The following is a 27,338-nucleotide window of genomic DNA, read 5'->3' on the forward strand; positions in this document are numbered from 1 at the left end:
AAGCTACTCACTTACGGCTTGCAGCCATTCTACTGGATGAACAGATTGTTCAAAGCAAGTAAGTAAATAAATGAAAGACACCCAATAAACGAAACCTCACATTACAAGACCCCTAAAAAGCTGCTTGCAGAATGTAATTGATGGAGAGCAATCTGTGCACAGATAACTTAAAGATGTAAAAGAGTCAGCAACAAGGGGAAAAAAAAAAGCGGCTACTTCTAGGATTTACTGACAGCTGGAGAGACCTCAAAGGTCAATTTAACTAATCTGAACTGAGGAAAGCAGAAGACTAGGCTTCTCCCTATATATAGTATAGCCTATACAGCTATAGGATGGTTATAGAGGCATGTGTTATACCTCTTCATTGTAGAGGAAAATTAAACTGTTAGAAAGTCTCAGCAAGCAAGAAAGCAAGAAAAATGTCTAAAGTAGTAAATTCTGTAGCATCTTGGCCAAACAGTAATATTAGATCTCAAATAAATCCATGAAATTCTGCCTGAACTGAATGGGACAATTCACAACTCTTCAAATACTGCTTCAGTTCTACCAGCAAGGGCATTGGCTTACTCCACAGCTCACGTTTCCAAGGTTTTGTCTGCAACTGCTACGCATCATGCACCTATTAAAAGCATTTGTCCAAAGTGAATCCTAGAACAAGTTCAGCACCAACAGAGAAGTGATGACAGCCTTACCAAGGTATGGAGCAAAACTGGTTCAACGCTTTCCTACCACTACACAAACTTGTGGGCTGCAGTGAAACCGCCAAAATTCCAACAAATCAGGCTGTATAAAGTTTCCAACCACAGGTTATTACACACCCTTGTTTATTATTCCCTAGAAAGAGTGTCTCAGAGGTGATAGGGAGATAAAGGTGGCGGAAAAGAAGATGGCAACTTTCTGACTGCAAAGAAGGACGAAGTAGTACAAGAACCAGAAGAAGCAATGCCCGTCCCTACTACCCAGCATGGGTTCTGCAAGTCACGCTTTTCAAGAGATCCAAAATACAGTCTCAAAAATAATTAGGTTTTCTTCACTGACAGCTGGTAGTTCTAGCTGGTAGTTGTGTCTTTGCAAGGAAAGAGGTTGTCTTCATTGCGGTTAATTTAAAAACAGAAATTAGCAAGATATCCCAGTTTGTATATTAGGAATATTTTTGTATATTCAGAAAAAAAAAAAACAGCTAAGAGGCTGATCTTCAGAAATCTCTTGTGAAATCTTTAAAAGAATGTAAATAAAACCAGTCATTGCATGACCTACTAGCTAGTAGGAAAACTGCATAATGTCCTGTTTTCAGTGCCTCCAGGCAAACTAAGAGCACCTTCTTCCTAGCAAAGATAACATCTCTCAGAACAGTATGACTCGAAAACGTGCTGAGATCACTTCTTTCTTTTAATTTCAAGCAGCACATAAACAGAACTTGAATTTAGAGGCTTTCAATCCTTTAGAGGTCAGAAGGAAAATAGTTATGATGCATCTTCTACACCCAATTATAAATCTAAACCAACCTCTTTTATCTAGCTAATGTCACACTAAATGCTAGAGGTTAGAGTAAAACCAGAGCAAGAATGATCCCCTATTGATACATATAAATTTATATGCTGGTAACAGATGTCTAGAATGAAGTCTGCCTTCCTTCTGATTATAAATTCCCAGTTCTACTGACTACACTGGGGGCTTAAGAAACAGCAGTGGTCTAGACTGAAAAGAATTGTCCCCATTTCATCATAAAGATGCAACTAAAAGAAGACAGTTCATCACCGATTATCCATTGACTACATCACACCAGCAACTGCAACTTGTATTCCACTGAATGCAGAATAAAACATTTTGGTTTTCTATCACTAACCACTTAAACATCTACACAAAACCCACAGGCTTTACCTGAGAATGCTGAGGTAAGAAGTTCTGCCCCAGCCCCCCAAATGAAAATTCACCAGCTACGATTACTTTCTACAGACAGTTTATTCGACACTGGATTGAAATAATCATGATGTGAACTCATGACCTTTTCCAGGCAATTATACTGGCAATTATACCAGGACACCAGTTTATCTCTCACCAAAGGACCACCGGCAAAGCTCTGGGGTTGCAGAAGCAATATTGCTCCCCTCTATTTTATTCCAGGTTCTTCCACTTTTATTTTGGAAATAAATTGTTGTTATAGCCCAGAGAACTGTCCCTCTGTAGCCACTTCTAAGTCACACTGCAAAGCACAAGGGAATGTGCAACTCTACTCTTCCCTACAGGTGCACTCAGGGGAAGTTAGTAAATCCACAGAATCACAGAATGGGTTGGGTTGGAAGAGACCTTAAAGATCATCTAATTCCAACCACCCTGCCATAGACAGGGACACATCCCACCAGACATCCCTCAAAGCCGACAGATTTTAGGAATATGGGATTTAGAAAAATGAAGAATCATAAGACTTAACAAGGACTTTCATGCACTTCTGTTGGTGCTTCCTTGAAGAAGCTTTTATTTAGAGGCGAACACGATGAGCGTGGGGGATTTTTATATTTGCACACAAAATCCCTAACCCATTCTACCTTGTCACGTATAAAATAAGCCCACAACATCAGAGAGACCCTTTTCCTGACAGGTTAATCACGCACAAACTAGAGAAGATGGTAAGAATTTAATGCCTATGACTGTTGAGGGACTTAGCTTGTCAATGAAAACTAAAGAAATACGAAGAAAATCTGTACTGTGAACAAGTGAACAAATAAAGAGAAGTCTGTTCATAACTCTCTAAGTGCCCCAGTCCCTACAACCACACATCCTTCCACGCCAGGAAGTAAAATGTATGTGGGCGAAAGGGCAAGTTATATTTGCGGCTGTGATGAAAGCATTTGAGCAGTTACGACTGCAATACGTAGCGTAGAACTGAACTGTACTTTCATCTGCATTGTCGGAGTTATCTGTCACGAGCTTCGAAAGGACACAATCAAGCTCCTGAATCCACAAAGGCATCAGAAGTATCCAGTACTTGTGGGAAGGCAATAAATGCAGCTCAAGTGGCCCACATTGACATGAGGTATGTATTTATACCATCCTTTGCTTCATTAAAATTGACTATTGCTGAGGAATCCAAATTATACTGGCACCTATCTGTTTTTGTAATTCCCATTATTTGGGAAAAATGCACTTTCAGTACTGATCTCAGACATCCTCTTTGTTTTTTAAACTAACAGAACAAAACCCAAAACAAACAAAAAAGCAAAAAAGAAAAAAAAACAACACCAAAACAACACAATGAAAATAGCTACAAATACTGAGAACACTGGCACTAAAAACAGTTTCTGGTATCTCATGGATCACAATTCCTTGTGACCCAACATCTGTTGAAATGCACTATGCTAATTTTCAGGCTTCTAGTTTCCACCAACATGCTATACAAATATTAAGTACATCACCAGACTGTTAAACTTAATAGTCATGCTTTAAATTCTAAAAAAATAACAGAAAAAAAAAAGTCAAAACAGTTTTTAATTACATATTGATTGTCCTCTCAGAATTCTAAAATTTTATGGTGGTGGTTCACTATTTTGCTATGTTTCTTCCCAGAGAATACAAGTCTACACATGGTAATTTCACTGAAAATTACCTTTTTTCTGACTAAACTGCATGGATCAGCAGTCATCGTCACATTTAGTTGTGGTGGTTTTACCCAGCTGGGCAGCTGAACTCCACAACTGCTGTCTCACTCCCCCTCCTCAAAGGAAGAGGGGGAGAAAAAAACAGACTCAGCACAGGGAGATTAATGTAATTTATTGCCTATCACTACCAGACTAGAGCAGTGAGAAACTAAAAACAGACTAAATCCACCCTCTTCCACCTCCTTCCCCAGAGCTGTGCAGGGGAACGAGGGCTGTGGTCAGTCCCTGCTGCTTCGTCTCTGCCGCTCCCTCACGGTCCCTCTCTGCCCCTGCTCCACGCGGGGTCCCTCCCACGGGATGCCGTCCTTCCCGAACTGAGCCTGCGGGGGCTGCCCACAGGCAGCAGCTCTTCAACAACTGCTCCCACACGGCTCCGTACCACGGGGTCCATCCCCCAGGAGCAAACTGCTCCAGCACGGGTCCCCCACGGGCGGCAGCTCCCCCCAGACCCCCTGCTCCTGCGTGGGCTCCTCTCCACGGGCTGCAGCTCCGGCCCGGGGCCTGCTCCTGCGGGGGCTCTCCATGGGCCGCAGCCTCCTCCAGGCCACATCCACCTGCTCCGCCGGGGGCTCCTCCACGGGCTGCAGCGTGGAGATCTGCTCCGTGTGGGACCCGTGGGCTGCAGGGGGACAGCCTGCTCCACCAGGGGCCTCTCCACAGGCCGCAGGGGAACTGCTGCTGCCTGCCTGGAGCACCTCCTGCTGCACTGACCCTGGGGTCTGCAGGGCTGGGTCTCTCCCATTTTCTCATTCCTCACTCTCCCAGCTGCTGTCACACAGCAGTTTTTTTTTTTCCCCTTTTCTAAATCTGCGCTCCCAGAGGCCCACCCCGCATCACTCCCTGACTTGGCTCTGGCCAGCAGCAGGTCCCTTTGGACTGGCTGGAGCTGGCTCTGATCTGACATGGGGCAGCTGCTGGGTACTTCTCATAGAAACCACCCCTGCAGCCCCCCACTACCACAACGTTGCCATGTAAACCCAATACATTAGTATGCTGAAACTATTTTAACATGCAAAGCAGCATGGTCATTAAAAAGCATCCGAGAGTAACAGCAGTAAAGAATTCATCTGCTCTTAATATGCAACATCAGTACATTTAGGTTTGGGGAACAGTTAAATGACATGCTTACTGCACTTCAAAAAAATTATACAATAAAAAATTTGTACTTACAGTAAATATTCTCCTGCCAGTCCGATCAAAAGTTACACAGTATACAGAAGATAAGTGTCCTAAAATTCGTTTATGCATCTTCATATGTTGATAGACTGCAGTTGGAACAAGGCGTTCGAGTCTGTATTTTCCATTTAGTTTTCTCGAAAACAAGGTATCCACTACCGAATGGGAAAAAAGAAAATAAACAACATTTGTATTGCGTTCATAAACTACAACATTGCTCCAGAATTGAAAGTTCATTTCAGCACTGGACCACTTCTCATATGAACACTTTACTACAGTCATTCTCTCATTTTACCATAATAAGGGAAAATTTAATACAAAAGTAGCCTATGATACAAATGTGCAACAAAGTAGTAAAGTGCAAGGCAGAGTACAAAGGTATTATACATCAAACTTCCACTTTTAAGTGCCTAAATGTATGCTTTTTGCTTCATGTCATAGTGTGACAAATTCAGGAGGACCAAGACAGCTTCCTTGGAGGAAACCACCTCAAATATAAGATACATACAAGCTTCCCCATAGCTATTAACTGCACACCAGAAAACATTCAAATCCTCTCCAGGGCAACCTGTTTTAGACACCTGCATAATCAAACATTTATCCACCCTTTGCAAGATAAAATCAGTTCTCGTTTTGAAGAATACCACTGCCTACTATGGCCAAAAAACAAAAACAAAAACAAAAACCAAATACAAATTTAGCAAACCCTGATTTTGACTAACAGAATTTTGTTTAAAGGGTTTAAGATTTTTTTCTTCAAGTTTAAAAGCCAAAAAGGTTCAGGAGCAGGAATCTACTTTGTTGTAACAAAATGGAAAGAAAATAAAGGTCAGAGTTATTAATTTTAAACTGCTACTCATGCAATGATAAAGCAGCAAAGGGTAGCGCTTGCATGCATGGATACACATTAGTCAAACAGTTCCCCATATTGTTATTAGAGCAAAGAAACAGTGGCAATATATTTTATATTCCACAGAATTGTGATAAAATTTGCAAATATATCCTGCTTCTGAATATGTGAAAAGTAAAATAATAATAATAATAAATGCCCGGCAATATCCACAGCACTACACATGAAAAACAAGATCCATCACTGTCAAGACAGGTAGCTGCTACTCTCGTCACTCCCCTGGTTAGTCATTCTTTACACTCCACCAGGGCAATGTGTGTGCTAGTGAACTACAGGGGACCAATGACACTCACTGAGCAGCATCAGCTGTGAAGAGCTACAAGCCTCTTGCACTGCACGGTTTTGGCCCAGGCCAACTAGACAGCGGTTCATGAGTCAGCACAGGTCAAACTTCATTCATTATGCAAACTGGATAGTAGCTACTCTGCACGGGAGCAAAAGCACTTAGCGGTATGGACAACTGCCAAGCCCACTGGCTTCAGGCCATGAGAACAGCCCTGAAATATTTCAGTTCCTGCATATGTAGCCCAGGGATTCAAGGAAGTCTTCCTAGTTCAAGACGCTTTGTGAAGGAGCAGGATCCTTCGCTGCGGGGTGAGGCACTAACTCGCTGGGCCACTACTGCCTTAAGGCTCTGCAATATCCTCTTCACCCTCCCCCTACACAAGAAAAAGATGCAGCTGCATTTGCTTTATGACAAAGCTTTTCCTTGCCAACAGACAGTCTACTTTAGAACAGCAGGAAACCCAGATTAGTTCAGTCACAAGATAAATCGTTTCTGCTTCTGACACATCATAAAAAGAAAAAATAAAACACACACCAACCACACACAATAAAACAGAGTACGAAAAGTATTTGCCACAACAATAAAGAGATCTTACACAATCTCAACCTATTCAGAAGTTACCTTTTTGTTTGCTCTTAATGTAAGTAGGTTGCTTGGAAATCAGCTTCTAGCAAATTATATAAAAATGAATCCATGGCTCACATAAAGAAAAAAGCTAAACTAAAAGTTAACTTGCTGAGATGTTCTGTCAGTAAGTTCAGAAGTAAGCAGACTCTTTCGGAGAAAGCAACCAATGACTTCATATAAGCATTTAACTTTTAATATACAGACAAATTTTGACTTTTTTTTTTTTAATTTAATAGTCTCCATTAGTGATTTAACATAGCCTAAGCCAGTATTTCTGCTGATATTCTTGTTGATGTCAAGTGGTGATGGGCAAATTGCTACTGGTTCACGTATCTCTGGGGAACTCAAATGTCCCTTGTTTAGTGACAATCAACCTACTGCACAAAACAGAAGCAACACAGCGACAGTGGAAATGAGAAAACTGGGATCTTACTCATTGGCTTTGAAAAAAAAAATTAGATAAAAAAAACACACAAAAATCCCATTACCATTTAAAAATAAATTTAAGGGAACTAAAAAATGGTTTTAAAGGCAAAAAGTAGCATTATGAACCTATGGATGACGGGGAAGAAAATTTTTAACCAAGATCATGCTTTTTAGAAGAAAAAAAATGACAACTTCCCATAGGTTTGGACACTGTCCATTAAAAGACTGTATTTTTTAGAAGACTCCTCCAACATTTTTTTTTAAACTAAATGCTCACATCCATCATTGTTCTTCAATACAGCCTCCCATTTAACTATAATTATATTTAATCTAATTCCCTTTGCCAAGGGATCCAGCTTGATTTCTAACTGAGGCATTCCCACGTTTTATTCCAACATTTACAACTCCAGTGCATACCTTGTTAGCAAAGGAAGTACTTTTTTTTTTTTTCCCTTCAGAGTATAGGTAAAAATTAAAAATAGCTGCATCTTGTGCAACGGAACAATAAAACTCATTTTTCTGGTGTGAACCACGGTGAGAAAGACTACCAATTGCTAATAATAACACCTTTGTACTGATTATAGGTCTTACAATTCATCATGATAAATACCCATATCTGGCCTCAATACCTTTCAGACCTTCTGTGGTCTTTAAGTTATTTTAGCTTGATTTTAACTGTATTTTTTGGGAAAAAAAGTGATTTTAGGAAACCTTGTACAGCGGTTACTCCTGCCACTCTCTTGTTTAATCCCTATTAAGAGTTTTGAGTCTTTGCTTCAGTGCTGCCTAGCCTCACACAATTGGGTCAGCACAAGCAAAGATGTTGATTCAATCACAGGAAGAGTGATAAGGTTTAAGTAGTTAAACAGCTGCAGGGGGAGCCACAAACAGTATCTAACAAGCAAGGAAAGGAGGACACAAACTTTATCCAAGGATGGTTAGAGAGCACTGGTTGGGCCCTACAATGAGTCAACCAAGAAAAGAAAGAAGGGTTGGATGCAAGAAAGAACAAAGCTACACAACTGATTACTCGTTCCTTACTAGAACATCCCTGTGAAGTGGACACTGCATGGAAAAAGCTACAACCCAATGCTTGGCCAGCTAAGGGAATTAAAATTATCTTATCTTTGTGTCTGTCCACTACCCATGTGCAAGATTCTGTTTTAAAAAGAAGGAAAAAAAACAAACACAGATGTTATCAGTTGTGTGTGCGACATGGAACAACACTCCACTACTTAGTCCCACTTGACATTTCAGTTTTCAAATATCAGTTCTTCATATTTAATAGCGAAGCTAGCTGATCAGTAAAATTCAATACCTAAAAAAGCTACATCCTCTGCAGATGTTTGAACATGTAAGAAAAGTTTTCCACAAAAAAATAAAAATAAAAAATTAAGTTGCTGTCAGTTGTTTACCAGTTGCTTATAAACACAACGAATTGGCTTGTAGCTTTCAGGTAACTGGGTTCGTCTTCACTCTACATGACCAGCCTTAAAGACCGACTCTTGACCTTGGCACAGAATCACAGAGGTTGGAGGGGATGTCTGCCCAACCTCACCGCTCAAGCAGGTTCACCTTGAATAGGTTGCCCACGATTGTGTCTAGTTGAGTTTTGAGTATCACCAAGGATGGAGACTTCACGGCCTCTCTGGACAGCCCATGCCAATGTTTTGACCACCCACAGTAAAAAGGTACTTTCCAATGTTTCAGTGGAAATTCCTACACTTTGGTTTGTTTCCATTGCTTCTTGTCCTATCACAAGGGACCAATGAGAAGAGTCTGGCTCCATCTTCATCACAACCTGCCAATTAGGTATTTATACCCCTTCCTAAGATCTCCTTAAGCTTTCTCTTCAAGGCTAGTAAATCCCAGCCCTCTTGGCTTGTCTTTGTATGATAGACACTTCAAGCTTTTCACCATCTTCCAGGTCCTTTGCTAGACTCGCTCCACTATGTCCACGCATTTCTTGTTCTGATGAGCCCAGAGCTGGACGCAGCACTGCAGGTGGGGTCTCAGCTGTGCTGACTAGAGGGAAAGGAACAGCCTCAGCCTAACAGCAATGCACTGGATGCCACTTCTTTTCTAGATCCAACAGAACAAGATGCCACTTCTTTTTTCGTACACTGGGGACTCATGTCTGGTATGTTGAACATCAGGACGCCCAGCTCATTAAGCCCCTGTTGTGTAATTGTGCATGGAGGGGGAACCTCTGTGAGCAGAGCCCAGCAGCTGCCCCAGGTCAGAGCAGAGCCAGCTCCAGCCGGCTCCACAGGTACCCACTGCTGGCCAAAGCCAAGCCAGGGAGCGATGCTGGGTGGGCCTCTAGGAGAGAAGACTGAAGGCAGGGAAAAAAAAAAAAAAGCTGTGTGACAACTCCATCCTGGTAGAGCAGGTGGATGTGGCCTGGAGGAGGCTGCGGCCCATGGAGAGCCCCCGCAGGAGCAGGCCCCGGGCCGGAGCTGCAGCCCGTGGAGAGGAGCCCACGCAGGAGCAGGGGGTCTGGGGGGAGCTGCCGCCCGTGGGGGACCCGTGCTGGAGCAGTTTGCTCCTGGGGGATGGACCCCATGGTACGGAGCCGTGTGGGAGCAGTTGTTGAAGAGCTACTGCCTGTGGGCAGCCCCCGCAGGCTCAGTTCGGGCAGGACGGCATCCCGTGGGAGGGACCAAGAGTGACCATGAAGGAGCAGCAGAGACGAAGCGTTATGGACTGACCACAGCCCTTGTTCCCCTGCACAGCTCTGGGGAAGGAGGTGGAAGAGGGTGGATTTAGTTTGTTTTTAGTTTCTCAGTGCTCTAGCCTGCTAGTGATAAGACAATAACCTATACTAATCTCCCTATAATGAATCTGTTTTTGTCTGTGATGGTAATTATTGAGTCATCTCCCTGTCCTTATCTCAACCCTTGAGCCCTTCTCATCGTATTTTCTCCCCCTTTTCCTTTGAGGAGGGGGAGTGAGACAGCAGTTGTGGTGGAGCTCAGCTGCCCAGCAGAGAGAAACCCCCACATCTTGCTCATCCATTTCTCCAGCCTCTTAAGGGCCCTCTGAATGGCAGCACGGTCCCTTTGATGTATCAACCACCACCCCTCAGTCTGCATTGTCTGCAAACTTGGTGTTCTCATCCGAGTCGCTACTGAAGATGTTAAACAGTGCAGGTCCTAGTATTAGCCCCCAGTGTGCACCATCCTCAAACAGCCCATTTGCCAGTCAATCCTTTGAGCCAAGCATTTCTGCTCATACCAAACGCCAGAAGAGCTGGGGTTTGCATGGCCCTCTGGAGGCCACCTGCTCCAACCCCCTAACTTAAGCAGGGCCACCCAGAGCAGGCTGCCCAGGACCATGTCCAGGTAGCTTTTGAAGGTCTTTGGGGAGGGAGACTCCACAAACTCTGGGCAACTCTGTTCAGCCACCAACACAGTGAAGAAGTGCTTCCAGATGTTCAGAGGGAACCATCTGTGTTCCAGTTTGTGCCCATTGCTTCTTATCCTGGCACCGGGCACCACTGCAAAGAGCCCGGCTTCATCCTCCTTGCACCCACCCTTCAGGTATTTATACACAGTGATGAGATCCCCTGAGCCTCCTCTTCTCCAGGCTGAACAGCCCCAGGTCTCTGATCCTGACCCCATTCAGCAGACAGCCCTACTCCTCCTCCTGATGATGCTACACCTGTAGAAGCCCCTTGTGTGTTCCTTCACACCCTTCATCAGATTCAATGCCAGAAGAGCTTGCACTTTTATTACTGCAGAGTTGCAGAACGCTAGAAGTCCACTCCAACCTCAGGAAGTCACCAGGTCCTGCCTCCCCTTTGAAGGCAAGGTTACCTACAAGTTACTATGGCCCTTTACTAGACTAAAAAAAAAAAAAAATGGGGGGGGGGGAGTTGCAGATGAGGGGGGTGAGAAACATGGGATTCTTTACCCATCAAGGCAAACACTTAAATACATTTATTTATTTTTAAAAGTCACTTATAAACTGAACAACAGAGACTCGGGCTCTTTAGACAACTTAATAAAATGGAACTTTATTTTTAAAATCTCACTTCTACTGTTATGATTCACTGCTACTAACAGCATTAATCTGAAAACCACATCTTAAGAGTCAAGATCACCTTAATTTTTTGCTTTCCCTCAGAACAATTTAAAATTTAACATACATAAAGCTGCTGAATGTAAAATGGTAGGAGTTTTCAATAGAACTTGTGAAAGATTGTATCAGGCTTTCTCCCACTCAAAAGGCACGTGGCAGGAACCAACCTGAATGCCTTCAAAGTTTTAGAAAGTCTCTAGCTCACTCCATACCCAAAATAGAACAAGCAGCTCAGAGAAATACAGCAATCTGTAAAGATAAATTCTGGTGTCTGAAAGACAGTGCAGTATTAACTATGCTGACCTTTTTTTTCCCCTTGGCCTTTTTTTTTTTTTTTTTTTATCCAAGTGACCAGCTTCATCACCTTATTTACATGGTCTTATCCTTGAATGTGAAATATGCCTTTAAAGATGGGGGAGAGTAACGTGCTTTACCTTACATCAAAAAGCACATACAGAAGTCTTTATAGTTTATTTTTCATTTTCTTCCCTTATGGAGTTGTGTTTAATTAAAAGTTCTATTCTGAAGAACAGAAAGCAACTTTGTTCCCCTTCCATTCACACAAAAGTGAAACCAGGTTCAAAGCAAATCTTGAAGGACACTTGAGACACGCATTTTATTCACAACTCTTAGCCATAACAAAACGAGTTGCATAGCTTGAGAGCCTAGGCACACCTCTAGTGAATACCGAGGCATTTGCAGTTGTTTAAAACAACAAGACTGCCAGACTCCTCCTGTCACTGTCTAAGCTAATAACATTAAATGTGTCACGCACTCAGGTTTTCTTCCTCCCTCCTCCACCCCTTCTGTCAAGATGTCCGGGATCAAAAAAGCAGCTTGAACTGACTTCTACCTTCCCACCATTTCTCTGTTTGACTTCCAAACTCTAAGCAGTACTCCATGTCTTCTGGCTTACAGGCAATTTTCATCACCCATCCAGAGTGAGATAAAGCTAGCAACTGACTGAGCCAGAACTTGCCTCAGGGCAAGGCAAGGTAAAGGCAAACTGATTTCTCACTGGAGCATATCTGAGTGTATGTAAAGTCTATATACACCCAAAGCTTTACATATAAAATTTACTTGCTCAGTGAAAGTAGGTGCCAAACCCCTACCAGTTTAGAGAAATGGGAGGCGAGATGCTTGCAAAGGTAGCATGCAACAACAAATGGAAACTATGCAATCCCAAGCATTTCCAAACTCTCCCCTAACTTCAGTATAATCCCACTTACACCCAGCATATTACTTATTTGTTACATATCTCACTCAAAATATTAGGACCTTAGGACTTCTATAACATTTGTTTTTGCATAAAAAGAAGGCATTTATTGTAGTACAATTCACTTTATACTTGAATAAACACACGTAACAACATTAGTTTACACATAATTTAAATGTACTGCATCGCTAATATTCAAAACCTAAAGCTGGTCTTTTGGGTTAGTTTATTTTGGTTTTGTTTGTTTGTTTTTACTGTAACAGGAGTATATTATGCAAAGTACTCTTAAGTTAGCTTTTAGGCCTAAAGTATTTACTAAATTTCTAAAAACAAACATCTACACCACTAGCAGAACATCATGTTCTGTTTACAGCCGAAACAGCAGCATCATTTAATATAGAAACTGTGAGAAAAATAGAAAATCTCTCAGAACGTTTCTTGAAGCGGACTATTCAGCAAGACAATGAAATAATATTTCTCAAAGGCAGATATATGTTCATCAATCAAGAAAAACATTCTTCATTATCAGGGAACAAGCAGCCAGTCTCATTCAGCTCTTCACACATGAATGACCAGCTTCCCCAAGAGCTTTGAACTCACAGCTTTAAGCTTTGGTTCTGTGCTTTTTCAGCAGTTCCTGAAAATTACTGAAAGAGTTCCATTTCTGTTTCTGCAGGGATCTTTAACAATACAAAAGAACATATGACATAGCTCTTTGTGTTCTTAATTAACTATCTTAGTGCTTATGTTGCACAAACAATATCAACTGGAAAAACATTAGTTATTACTCAAGTTTTGTTTCTCTTTATCATATTCTACAGATACTTTATAGTTTTCTGCTGAAGCACGTATTTGTACAGATGTATTTTAACTGTGTAAAGAAGTCACAAGGCAGATGGCACAACGTGCACGAAATTTTTAAACTAAAGAATATCCTTTCAGCATCGTAATTACATCCGTCCATCAAACTAGGAAACGTGCAAATATGCTTAGAAAAATGTAAACGAAGGAAAAAGCTTGCACAACATAAAAATACTTCTTCCCATTCCTCAGCCATTAGCGGGCTCTCCATATGAAATACATACAGCCCTAAGAACATGAGTTTCCAAATGTTTTGTTGCACAAATATGTAAAATACAGCTCTCCTAGTGGAAAAGGGGCTAGCTATGTAAGAAAATGCAATCTAATATCTAATGTTATTTATAAAAGTGTCATTCCAATTCCCAATTTCATTCAAAGGATCAGACTAGAACAGGATAAACCAAGCACAAACGCTTTAACACACAGGTCTGAACAAGACATCCAAAAAATCCAAATACACTTCACAGTTGAAAACATGCAGTTACCAGCACTTATCTCAACGTTCGGAAAAGGAAATTATTGGTCATGAAAAACGTGGTACGTTGAAATAACTATAATTTTGCAAATATTCAGAGCTCTGCAAAAGGTTCAATAAAAATAACATTTACTTAGAAAGCCCTACTTGTTCTTCCTATAAACAGCCTGAAAGTTATTTCTCCTAACAGTTAACTTCTCTACCGTGGCAACTACAAGTTTCTTTGCTATCTAGCTGACAGAGACTTCATGCACTGGTCTTTTCCCCTTAAAAAATTATGTACCGTGGATTAAGCCAAAGTACAAAGCAGAACAGTCTGCGTCTTCTGCTGCTCTGATTTCAAATATGTTTTAAAACACATTGCCAAGCACTGAAAAAGTTAAGCCAATCACTACTAAGGAAATCTAAGCTATTAGACAGCTCTGTCCTCCAGACACCTTGCAGATAAAGCTGCTCACCCAGCCCAAGACTGTCTAAGTTTACAATGTTCACAACAGCACACAGACACTCAGAAAGGGAAATACTCAGCCACAAGCACTTCTTCCTCCACATCTGGAGCACAACATTGGAACAATTCTGTAAATGAATACCAAAATAGCATCTGTAAACAAAAACATACTGAATTAAAGTAGGTACTACAGGAGGGTTTTGGTGAACCGCCCCAGAACAGTATGCACATTAGCGGAGGAAGCTCTGAAAACCCAGCAACGCCATGTCCTCTCCCTATATACCAAACACCTACAAAAGCATCATGGGAAGTATGCATCTTTCACCTTAAAATAAAACAAGCCACTAGAACACCAAATACTTTGCCACCTGACCAAGACAAAGTTGGCAGCGCTTGACTTCAAAGCTTCTTAGCTGTAGCATGCCTCTGCTTCAGCTTAAGACAGAACTGTAATCCTTTGGGTGGAGCGTGATGGTGTGCACTTTGAGATTTGACTTGGAGATTCTTAGAACACTAGGAATAATCTGGAGAGCCCAAACTGAGCAGTCTCAATTTATTTTTATTTATATATAAACATAATACATGTTTTTTAAATATCCCAATTTACGGAAACCTTACAGGCTACCAATATTCCTCAAAAGGAGTTCAGACTTCAAAAAAACTGTAATGGCAAGATATCTCATTTAAAATAGCTCTGTTCTGTACAGCACCTAGCTGTATATTTGTCCATTGCTACTTAGTAGCTCACCCAATGTATCTTCAGTTCTCTTTTTTTTTTTTTTTACCATGGCCTTCACAGCAGCCCATCTTTTATCAGTGATACACCGCATCATAGAAGCACAAAACTGGAGACTGCTTAAGCAATGAACTGTTTGATTTGATCCAGAAACCTGCTGCTGCACCATTACTTACTCCTCAAGGCATCTCAACTTGTCCTCTCACCTCCAGCAGTCTCCCAGGTTCTTAAACCTCCCATGTGTTAAAAAGAGCTACTATGCCCAATAAGGAAATATGGATTACATATTTATGTCCTTGCTTTGTGATTTAAAAAAAAAAAAATGTCAGTATATCATTGCTGTTGCTCATGAAATGTAAAGAAAGCTTCTGGGAATTTTTTTCCCTCCTCTTACAGCCACATGGTGTTTATACTTTACAGTGACTAAACAGGTGCTTAAATAGCTTTCAGGAAAGGAGGTGTAAATTAGCTTATTTGAGGCCTACCTTTGACTAACCACTATCCTGTTTCTTTTAGAAGCAATTAGATGCTTGATGTACTCTGAAGACTTGTAAGAATTTTTGAATATGCTTTCCTGAATATTCATGCACATATGTACAGATGAAAAATCAGGCCACCCCCTGACTGAACTACGGAGAAATACTAGTATTAATACACATCATATTTTCAGATTTTCTTCCTACAAATAGTTTTAACAGAGAATAGATTACAGATCAAAATAACACCTTAAAAAGATACTAAGTATATCTTTGTTGACTCATCTTAAGAAGTAAAAAGAATGGCATCCTGTGCTAGTTGTTCGCTAGATCTCGTCAAACTTTACTTACACGGAGACAAGAATAGGGGTGCAAACTAAGGGTAAACAAGTCATCAATCACTGAAAACTACAACATGCCCTTGTAAAGGTGCAAAGAGCCGCCTCTGAAAGGGGCCAACTCTAAGTGCCCACAATGGAGACAAAATGATCAGGGGCTGAGTGAATGTGAATGATCTGATTAAAAACTGGGTATCTACCCTCCTTCCAGCCTCATCCAACACTTGCCTTGGTATAATCCTTGCTGGTAATCTGGCCTTAACCTCCCCCTAGACATCAGCAGAAAAAAGATGAAAAGACAAGTGATTTTGCACAGTTTTCCTATCCACAACAAAAGGAAAAGGATGCTCCTTAAAAAAACTCCTAAAACACCACATCTTGTTCTTATTTGCTAAGAGAATCAAGAAAACGAAATTTCTTGTTAAAAGGTTGGAAGCTAACAGAACATATTTTAGTGAAAAAGATATGAGAGCTTGAAAATAACAACTAAATATGTATTAATAATGTGAGTGTATATATATATATACATACACACACATATAGGATATATACCCACTAGCCTCCAGTTTCTCAGCAGGACAGATAGCACATGCTTGGTGATGTAACACAGCAAACTAAAGCAGAGCTACAAAATTACTGCGTAGACCAAAGAGCAGAGAGTATCACTTCTACAGGACACTTAAATTTTTCCAAAGAAAACCATCACCAGACTATGTGATTTATTCTGTCCAACAATGGGTGCAGACAACGTCATTCTGGTTTTAAGTTGGTCCAGCATATGAATTATTCATCTACTGACAGCATTATTACATCTTTGATAAATTAGTTTTATTTGTATATATTCACTGCTAAAATGAAATTTATTCAGTTGCATGCTTCGAAGACAAAAATAACTAATTTAAGAGCAGAACTGGTGCATGAATTTACAGTATCTGTTTTTTTTTTTTCCCCACATACAAAGTTGAAAATATTGCCAGTTATGACATCTTAATAAAAAGTACTATTCAATGCAACACATATGACACAAACAGCCAAACAAACAGAACTACTATCTCGCTCTCATCATTACTATAATCAATTACCCTGGAAGCTAGGTAGTACAAGGGCAACGCTATAATAAAATTGACTTACCTATGCTAGGTGGACTGCCATAGTTTACAGGTGACTCTGGAGGCCTCCCACAGTGTAATGCAGCAAGAGCAGATCCCTTCCATACAACATGCTTGCAACCTGTTTTAAAAGAATTACACAACAGATGTTTTTCCTCACACAAAAATGCAGAAGAGGCATGAAATATAATGAACTCTCAAAACTCTCACACAGTTTTCATACTTTTGTTTGTACGAAGCAAAGACTGTCTGCCAGCTCCTAATAGCGTCTGCACTCCAGGGACACTTTGGGGAATTTCTTGCTCTAGAAGTGGTCCTAGTCGATGACATATTTGAAGCAAGTGATCAGGTGCCAAATGTCTGTAATATTTCACCTATTATGAAAGAGTAAACAAAACATTTCATAAGAAAGAACGTAATATTTTTGACAAATTACCACACTTTTTTTGCTCAGATCATTACACGAATCCTGAAGAAAATTATAGTACGTGAAAGATAAAAACATAATGACCTGTAAGTACAATAACTCATTCCAGCTGGTCCCAATTAATTTCTTCTATTCAGAGCACGCTACTTGTACAGAGAACCGTTGGTATCTACTACCGAGACTTTAAAGCACAGTTGGTCAAAGACTAATAAGCTGCTCTGTAACAGTGAAAAATGTAAAGAACATTCAATATTACATTTAATTATCTGTCTGGTCGATTTCAATTACTGTAACAGAAGAATGAGACAAGGATTCTAAGGACAGCAATATTTACAGAATTGTTGGAAGATTCAAATATATTAAGTAAGTAACATAGCTTTGTAAAAGACAGACACCTGACGCAGAAGCATTCTGCCACAACTTGTCTAAGTTTACAAGACCTCGTTGAAGCTCCACAACTGAATTTTTTTTTTAACTATCTAAAGCACATAAAACAAAATGTTGACTTAAGTAACGCAGCTTTAAAACTGATATACATGTACACCAGTTTTGTACTAAAATACTATTTTGTATAAGACTACGAATATGGCCTTTCTGTCAGTGCTCAGTTTTCAGCTGCAGGGTACCAAAGCACGCTCCTATTATCCACAACAGACCTTCTCACCACATGATTATACCAACGTCAAACCGCTATTAACGGCAGCCCAGACAAAACCAGTTCATTCTTTTGAACTACCATTATTATAGATCAAAAGATCATCTTGTATAACATCATCTTATATATCTTTACATAAAGGCTTTGAAATATATACGACAACATTAAAATCCCATTAACACAAAGCTTTCTGTTAAGAAAAAGTATTTTTAAAATGCATGTTATTGCCAGTTTAAAACATAGCAAAGAATATTTAAAACAAGACAACTAAGGGAGAGAATAGAAATTCAGTCTTCTTCTGTCCTAGTACAGCAGTTGGCATGTAGTAGTTTAAGTCCTCATCCAGCCTAAAATATGTCTTCACAGGTTTACATTTACATTGCAGAAAAAAAAAAAACAGTATTGCAGTAAAAGCTTGTGACGGTTTGCTGCTCTGCAACTACAAAAGGCCATGACTGACATTTTAGGCAGACCGATGCTTCTGTACTACAGCCAATTAATAGGAATACACCTCATTCTTCATCAGACGTGCTCCTCTCCTGCTGACACACTGTAATCGCTTCATGTATCCCAACAATCTGCTAACGTAAAGGCTGCTGGTGTCTGACACAGGCTCTGGAAAAGCCCTGCTTACACCGGTAATTCCCACCACCCCAGCCTCACAGTGAAGGAGGAAAAGTTTCCTCTTCTGGTACTCTTCTATGAATCACATTTCATCTGTAGAAGGCCTTGCAAGCTGCTGAATTTGACTACCCCAAAGTTAAATGACTTACAAAATTCACACGTTTAAGAAAAAAAGAGCTTATTTAAAAAAAATTAGAAATTATTTAAGCAATACTGAAAAGCTTCAGTTGATCATACAGATTAGTTCATTTGGGTAAATTTAATGACATCAGAGAGGTACTCTTAAATGAGAAAAAAAAATAATCTCACTGAACTGAGAACCTGCGATTCTGATTCATTTTTCTTATCAGTAACATGCAAATGAAACTCGTTTCTCTTTAGAGAAGGAGGAATCACAGTCAAAACACACGCTTGAGTGCCCTAAAATATTAGAATAACTGCAAGTAGTGACAAAGCTACATACGGTTCCCACCATCAACAGCCCAGATCTATTTCCTTGGCTTTTATTCTCCTTTGCTCCTATGAAAAGGAGCACAAAAACTTAACAAATACAGCCCTTTATACTGATCTATCTGCATCCAGGCTTCACATCTCTGGAATCTGAACTTACCTCTCAAAGACTAACAACTAGGTTTTGTTGTTCGAATAGCAGCACTAAGCTACCTATGCAATGCGGTTGTCATTTTATCCTGCTCAACACATTTTTTTTTTTTAAAAAAAACGTCCTCACAAGTGCACAAAATCTAAAGCAAATGAAGCAAATCAGCGTTGACACATTCCCAAACTACAGCTAGCTTGCATCTTGAGTCATCCATCTCATGATTTGTCAGAAGCCATGTGTTCATTTTTTTGTGGTTTAGCAGAAACAAGGTAGGCTCAATTCTTCCTGCAGTTTTTGAAGCAAATGATTCAAAAAAGGGGGATCTATTTGTATTATTCTTAACAGTTTTAGTAGTTACGATCATCTTAAAACATACCTTTCACCTGCACTACAGTCTCTTCTTGTCCCTTTGTGAGAACACAGCCATTCGTGCCACGTTACGCAGCAGTACCGTGATACTTCTGAACAGCATTTTTCTGAGTAATCATTGTTTGCTACTAAGCCCAGCTCATTAACAAACTGATTCAACAATACTAAGCGAGCTGTATGCTAAACAAAAATAAAATCAAATGAGTGACACGGGCCATTTAAACGCTTGGCAGTTCCAGGAAGTTTATAAAACAAATTCCAGGAACCATATATAAGAAAGTACCATTGATGGTGTAAGACAAAAGCACATAGAGGAAATTTTTAAAAAGTAAAATAAGGCTCATTTCACTGTACAAATCTGCTAAGGTAAAAACCCCTTATTTCATTTTTAGTTTTATTTAGACCTGCTCCATTCCTTTTTCTCCTTCTATAAAAAAAAAGTAAATAAGGGAACTTAAATAATTTGTTAAAAACACACTATTAGGTAAGTTTTCTCTGGGTACTTTCTTCTCCTTGAGGAAAAAAAAAAAATCTCAACACTATTCATTTGTGTATGTGACTACTAGCACTACAGTAGGAGTCACAAAAGAAAAAAAATATTTAAACAAATTTATCTTAGTTCTACAAATTCCTCCCTTTCTGACAAACCATAAAAAGGCTAAAACCAACATAAAATATACCTACTGCCCTCTTAAAAATTAAGTACTTTCAAGTCAGATTTAAGTGACAAAAAAAAGAAATAAAATTACTCTTTAAAAGGATACTTTAGAAGCTTTGTCAAAAATAGAGAAGCTCGTGACAAGCCAATAGAATGATGGAAATTTGTTTTGATCCCAGGAGGAGAAAGTAGAAGGAAAAAAAAACACATGACAGATGTACAAGTATTTAAAATTCATACAGCTCTAAATGAAAAGCAGACTGGACTCTACAAACACGAATTTTAAAATTTTATGCCAAAATTGTGATGTCAAACAGTAAATAAACACAGATTTTTTTTCCTGCCAGCCCCACCTAGATGAAATTCTAGCTGGTTTCTGTCCTCCTCCCATTAGGCTGTCTGCAACATCTAATTCTGCCCTGCTCCTCCACCAGAAATGCAGAAGACAGGCTTTTGTAAGGAAAAGGACGAGCTAACTCACTTCTAGTTCAAAATACAAAGAAAACAAGTCAGTAATATTTCTTAAACATTACTATAATAAGAATCGGAACCGTGAGAAAGCGCAAAATTTTCAGATGTTAAGCATGAATAATATTTTCTAGACAATAAGAAGCTGCATTACCCTCAAGTTCACCCTTCATCTCCTACCCCCAACTTTACTTATCCCAGATGAACTGCATGAGAATACACTAAAGGCAGCTACACAGCTATTTGGACTAACATTCAAAACATTATTACCTTTGAAACAGACATAAGTGCTTATATGTTCATTCTGCATGACTCTGCAGAATAATTCAGCGTCAGAATCACAATGAATGAATCAACAGAACCATAATTTAACCTAGACTCTTTAGTTAAATTTGTAATGCATAATTCAGTTACACACAGACTCTTTTAGACACCAAGTAAAATACAACCCTCTTCTGGAGCCTCCTCCAAGCACTATGCATACTGAAACGTTTTCCAAAGCGTTGCTGGTTTTTCCCCCATGCTAACAGTTCACAGGCTTTACTGCAAGTCTAACGGCACACGTCTTTCTGAAGAGCACACTTCCACACAAGGACATTCAACAGGATCTAAGTCAGTCAGCCACTTTTATTTCAGGAGATCAGAGCTCAACCTTACTAAAGCTGGCTTGGCTGCTGGTTTTAACTACTGTGCTGTACAATTTATTACCCAAAACAAGCTCCAAATTGAGTTACAGTAATTGTTGTACTATATCAGACCATCCATCAAATTGAGATCCTTGTACCGCTAGCTACTGCCTTAATGCCTTAAAATTAGGAATTGCAATAACAAGCCGTTACTTTTCTCTGAATCATTTTGATGGGGGGAGGTGGAACAACAACGGTGAGAGTTGGAGAATTAGCGATTTTCCCAGAAACATTTATTTCTGGTGTACCTTCCAACGATGCATGATCTAAAAGCATACGGATCTTTAGCCAGTACTCCCTACAGAATGCTTTTTATTTTAACATGAAATAGACCCATATGAAAAACCAGCTGTCCTAGGAATACATGATCTGTTTTTCAACTACTTAATACTTTTAGTGGTTAAGACCAGAGCAGATAAATCCCCCCAAACCTTAGTATAAACCTGCTGCAAGCTTGCTACTTACCACATGGTAAGTTATGAACAAGCGTAGTAGAACGTTTTGGTCCACGAGGCTGAAAGTGCAACTATATGTACTACTGTCAGCACAGATGCACCTATATGTCTATATTAGACTCCTTCCAAACCTCTTTGTGTTTTTGTTTTGTTTTTGTTTTGTTTGTTTTTTCTTTAAGAGAAGGTGCACCTTAGAAACTGAATAGTCCCCTTTAGTCCATCTTTCACAATCTTGTTCTTTCAGGCTGAGACTAAGTGTAAAGCAGCTCACTGACATACACTGGTTTGCTCCTGAGGTAATGAAAGGGAATTGGTTCTTTGCACAATTAATCATTAAAATATAATGGTTTCAACAGAGAGGCTGTAACATCACCTGAACTACCAGCTATGGGAGTAATCTGTAGGACAGAAACGCTAGTATTGCAGAACTAAAAAGCAGCTATTTAAGTTTACATATGTCCAACAGCAACACTGATAATGAGACCAAAGACATTGCTAAGGTTCCCAACCGTGTCACAGGTTTTCATACCACCACATCTAAGTCTTTCAGACCGCCTTCCCAAATACCATACAGACTTTCCTCAAAATACTGTAAATAAAAACTAGATAAGGTAGCTTTGATTTAAATTTCATTTTTCTTCCCAGTTCTATTGAATACCTTTTCAGCACAAGACTTGGTGAAGAAACAAGCCACTTACTACTTGGTTACTTATTAAGAAACAGAATTATTAAACAGTAACCACAACACCGCCTAGAAGACCTTACTGTGTTAGAAAGTATAAGAACAATGAAACACAGTGACAATGTACAGTGTCAATGTCCTGGTCCCCTGACACTCTCTTTGGTTACCCAAAGGTTCATGAAGTTACAAAGAACAAACGTTAGAATGGCCTAAATATAAAGCCCATCATTTTCACTTTAAACCACATCTAGTAATTCAGGGCAGGGGAAGAGGAAGTGACAAATGTCAGCAAAATGGGAATAAACAATTTCTGAGAACAATAAAGCATGCTGCACTGTCTACTAAATCCACTGCACTATCATCCTATTCAATGGGGATTCTCTGCCTTCTCCCTCCTCAACCATCACCAACATAAATAAAATCCTGCAGAGAAACTCACAGTTACTTGAATATTTCAGATAAGACAAAGACAGTTAACACAATAGTTCTGAGCATATACACTGTGGTGCCTGTGCGCTAGAAGACCTAAAGCATCCCTGTGATCGCTTTGAATTGCTACAGTGAATCTTAACAGTCACCTTCAGCCAGCCGAAGTCCACCTTGCCCCGAGAAGGAACAGCGCCAGCAGATCCCCCAAACCCTCCCCAGGCCCTCCGACCATCTCCCTCATGACGGTGTAAGGCCCACGTGGTGCTGAGCGCACAGAGCCAGCTGAATCATCTGAAAATCATTGTTGTACTGCTCATTTTTCAGACAGTTCAGCTCCCTTATCTGACTGACTGCACACTTGGATGAGCACACAAAGGATGCAGCAGAACTGGATAGCTTTCAGCAACAGCACACAATTAGATCAGCTACACCCACAGTGAAACTGGAACATGAAAAAACAATTACCCTGGAGTCAAATGATGCACCATAGCTTGTTTGTGTGTCAGGGCCCTAATAAACATGTTTTAAAGCCTATAAGCAATTCAGAAGGCTCCCTCAACTCTGCTGAAGTGAGCTATTAACCCTCTCGAGAGCCCTCAATTTTCATCCCCCATCATGAAAAATCCTCTGCCTCTCAAGAAGAAAAGAAAAATAGCAGTTCAGTAAGTTTTCACAACCGATACAAGAAAATAAAAACATCCTGAGACCTGAAGAGTCTGGCCACCCTTGGCACTTAGGCTGTATGTAGAGTACTAGGGACACAGAAAGTCTTTGGCCCAAGCACACAGGTGTAGTACTGGCAACAGAAACACTAGCCTTGGCACTCTGAAATACGAGACTTAAACCTCAGAGCAAGAATCAAGTAGTTTATGCCCCAAATAGCGACTGCAGGAAAAAATAAAATATAGAAATACTAGAGTTTACGAAAAGACACTGAAGAATACAAAACACAGAACAATGACATTTCTGAGCTCATGCATTTTCCTGTGCCATTACAAGCCTGCACAGCGTGGTGTTAGCTTATACGAAAATGAAATGTTTGCTTTCATTGGCCAAAGAGAAAAACTGAAGTAATTTACTAGATGAAAATTGTTTTCAATTTAACATTATTTGCACAAATTAAGCCACAGAAATAAGATATATTAAGACTACATGTTTTGGTTTAATATTAGAAAGTTAACTGTAATAAGATTTCCTAAATAAATGTTTCCAAAAAGAGGACAAAACCAGGAACAATGTCTCTTGAAAAGATACGCTCCACTAGATCCACATAATTACACCCATAATAAATGGCATGGGTTTGCAAATAATAGAACAGGAGCTTGGGGTTAAATCCCATCAGCTGTTGCACAGAGCCTTTACTCCCTTCTAGAGTAAAAGTCGCGCCTCTAACATCACACTTATCAGGACTTTTGATTCTTAGCTTTTCTCAGCCCTTTCTGTGAAGTTTAGTGAAAGTTCAAGGCATTCAAGTCAGGGGAAGGGTGCCAGCGCATGACAAAACATGCCTTCTGCAGAAAGAAAAGTCAGCATCTTAAAGGTAGAAAAAAAGATACACATATCTTATTGCAATTTTATCCTTAGAAGAATGAAAGAACAGAGGGCTAAATCAACACCAACTTCTAGCTTTGCAGCTAAAGATTCCTGGGTTAGAGTTAAATGAGTTTTTGTTTAATGAGAACAGGACATTGTGAAAAACACTTCTTTTGTATGAAACAACCTTCACCTTGCAAATATACTTCTGTGCCAGTTTTCACAAGCCTAAAATGTCAAGTGATACAAAGTTCACACATCTTGCCCCCCCCCATTTCCAGGTAGGGGCAAAGTGGAAAAGGACACACAAACGTTTACCACCAGTCTAAGAAAGCTTTGTTACGAAAAGAAGAGAAGGAAAAGAGAAGGAATTACCACCATACGGATCCAATTACCACAAACACATGGATTCGGAATCAAGTCCAAACTATGAGATGTACATCTTATGTCATTACGTACCTATTCTAAGTTAGTATCCATCTGCATTCCAACAAAGAAGGGTTTGAATGAACTTGTCATTACAGCTTCTTAGCTTAACCTTACCCATTATACACTGAGACTGCACCCCCATCCCTTTAAAGGATAAAACACAATAAGGGAGTGACTTGTGCCAAGTTTTACCACTCAGCTTGTGACCATTGCTTGGAATGGAAAATACGGCCTTCAATAACCACATGCATTACAATGCCTCAGCGAATTCACCTCTTGGTTCAGGAAAAAAAATACAATAAACAAATTGTTCCAACCCTAAGAAAAGTCCATAACTCACATTGTAGTGTTCACCAATGTATGTTCAAAACAACCTTCATGCGACCCGGTGTTTACTGGCTGCATTATGGATGGGAGCCGTTCCCTCTCTTTTTGTACGAACTCAAAAGTTCTCCACATGTCTAAATCTCACTTGTGGAGGTCAGAACTACTACAAACAGCCCGAAAGCTCAAAGGGAAACCTTGCTTTGATGAACACTACAAACAGGGCTCACTCTCCCCGTGAAATGTTATTCAGAAATTCAGAGACTGAAGTATACAATAACATACCTGTAACGAAAACGATAGTGGCAACAAGTTGCTAACAGGCACAGTTCAGACATCTTAACTGCTGTCTTCCCAACTACCACAGTTCACAGGATAACAAAATACACGTATATTTATGTTAGCAGAGAGGGGCTCAAACTACAGCAGGGGAATTAGTACCTTTTCTATCACAGATCCCCACCTGAGATGCAAAGCACACACTGGGAGATAAAAGATAAAAAGGAAAGAAAGGAAGAAGGGGGCAGAAAGAGGAAAAAAAGGCAAGAAAGGGAAGCAAACCTGGGCTGTGAACCTGGCTGCTCCGGCTATCCTTGTGCACAACAAGCAGCAAGCCCTGCAGGGCACCTCGGGAGCCAACTGGGACGCCTCAAGCTGCAGCTCCCAAGCCGGGGGAGCAACGGCGAGGATGTGCGTGCGCACATAAGCGTGCAAGTCCGCGTGCAAGCGTGCAAAAGCGCGTGTGCGCGTGTGCACGGGCGGGCGGCGAGGCGCGCCCCCGCCTCCCGCCATCCCGCCGCCGCAGGCCCCGCCCCCCTCGGGGCTGGCCCCGCCCACCCCGCGGAGGCCCCGCCCACCCCGGCAGCGAAGCCCCGCCCCCCGCGGCCCGTCCGTGACGTCCGCAGCGCCTCCGCGGCTCGCGCAGTGCGGGCGGCGGCCCCGCGCCCCTCGGGGCTGGGGGGGCTGCGCGCGGCCGCGTGCGTGCGGGGGAACGCGAGGGGAAGGGCCCGGTTAAAATAAATAAATAAATAAATAAATAACAATGATAAACCCCCCAAGTTTTTTTTAAAATTTTTTTTTAAGTCTTTTTTTTTTTTTTTTTTTTTTTTTTTGCGGGAAATTCAATTTTTCGGTCGGGCTGCTGAGGGAGGGAGGGAGGGGAGGAGAGGGGAGGAGCAGGAGCCGGAGCCGGGCCGGCGGCCGCTGCCTTACCAGGTTCTGGTAGCTGCGCGGGTGCTCCTTGCCCGTCCAGTCCGTGCGCTTGGGCAGCAGCTGCGGGGGGCGACAAGAGGGGGGGGGGGGGGGGGCAGCGCCGTGAGCACCCCCCCGCCGCCCCCCGGCACCGGGCGGGGGGCGAGGGGAGGGGAAGGAGAAGGGGAAGGGGGGGGGGGGGGGGGGTGTGAGGCCGCGGGCGGGGCGAGCGGCGCCGCTTACCTCTTTCTCCGCCACTTCTCGGATCAGGACCTGCGGCGACAACAAAAGGGGGACGGGGACAATAAAATCGATAAATTCGGGGAAGGAGGGGAAGGGAGGGGAAGGGAAGGGAGGGCCCTCGGCTGGGGCCCGGCCCGGCCGCCCCCCTCCCCGGCAGGCCCCGGCGGCGCCATCCGCCCCCTACCTGAGCCGCTTGCTGGCAGGGTCCGTCCTCCAGAAAGCGGGCGATGAGGAAGTAGAGCTCTGCGGGGAGAGCGGGGGAGAGGCGCTGAGGGCTGCGGAGCCCCCCCTCCTTTTTTTTTTTTTTTTTTTCTCCCCCCTTCCCCCCTCCCTCCCTTCCTCGTTCCCTCCGCGCCCGCCGCCCCGGCACTCACCCGCTCGCAGCTCCGCCGTGTGCCTGCTGCCGCCGTCCCCGGACATGGCGAGGCGAGGACCGGAGCGGCGGGAGGAGGAGGAGGAGGGAGAGGGGGGTGGGCGGGGGGGAGGAGGAGGAAGGGGGGGGGTCGGGCCGCGCTCCCGCGGCAGCGCCGGGGCCCAGCGGCAGGCGCCCGCCCGGCGGCTGTCACCGGCGGCTCAGCGGGACGAGGCTGGGCTCCACCATTCGAGCCCCGGGCGGGCAGCGGCAGGAGGAGGAGGAGGAGGAGGAGGAAACAACAACTCGCGGCCGCCCGCACCGCCGCCGCCAGCAGCCAGCCAGCCAGCCAAAAGCGCGATCCCTCCGCCCGGAGAAAGAGTCCCCTC

General features: G+C 41.8%; 1 protein-coding gene across 3 annotated transcripts in view; it reads right to left on the bottom strand.

The window, feature by feature from the left end:
- PHIP (PHIP subunit of CUL4-Ring ligase complex) overlaps positions 1 to 27,338 on the bottom strand; it is a 115,423-nt gene extending 88,085 nt beyond the window's left edge. The window contains exons 1-7 of one of the 3 annotated variants that reach the window (XM_083830586.1): positions 26,972 to 27,338; positions 26,782 to 26,840; positions 26,598 to 26,627; positions 26,376 to 26,435; positions 17,047 to 17,197; positions 16,846 to 16,944; positions 4,827 to 4,987 (exon numbers count right to left, since the gene is read on the bottom strand). In XM_083830586.1, coding sequence (XP_083686712.1) covers positions 4,827 to 4,987; positions 16,846 to 16,944; positions 17,047 to 17,197; positions 26,376 to 26,435; positions 26,598 to 26,627; positions 26,782 to 26,840; positions 26,972 to 27,017 — 606 coding nt within the window. In that variant the 5' untranslated portion in view covers positions 27,018 to 27,338. Of the gene's footprint in view, positions 1 to 4,826; positions 4,988 to 16,845; positions 16,945 to 17,046; positions 17,198 to 25,724; positions 25,971 to 26,375; positions 26,436 to 26,597; positions 26,628 to 26,781; positions 26,841 to 26,971 lie in introns of those variants that run through there. The other 2 variants (XM_083830584.1, XM_083830585.1) reach the window with 2 other exon arrangements.

The sequence above is a fragment of the Anser anser genome (assembly GCF_964211835.1).
Source record: "Anser anser genome assembly, chromosome: 3".
NCBI classification, from domain to species: Eukaryota; Metazoa; Chordata; class Aves; order Anseriformes; family Anatidae; genus Anser; species Anser anser.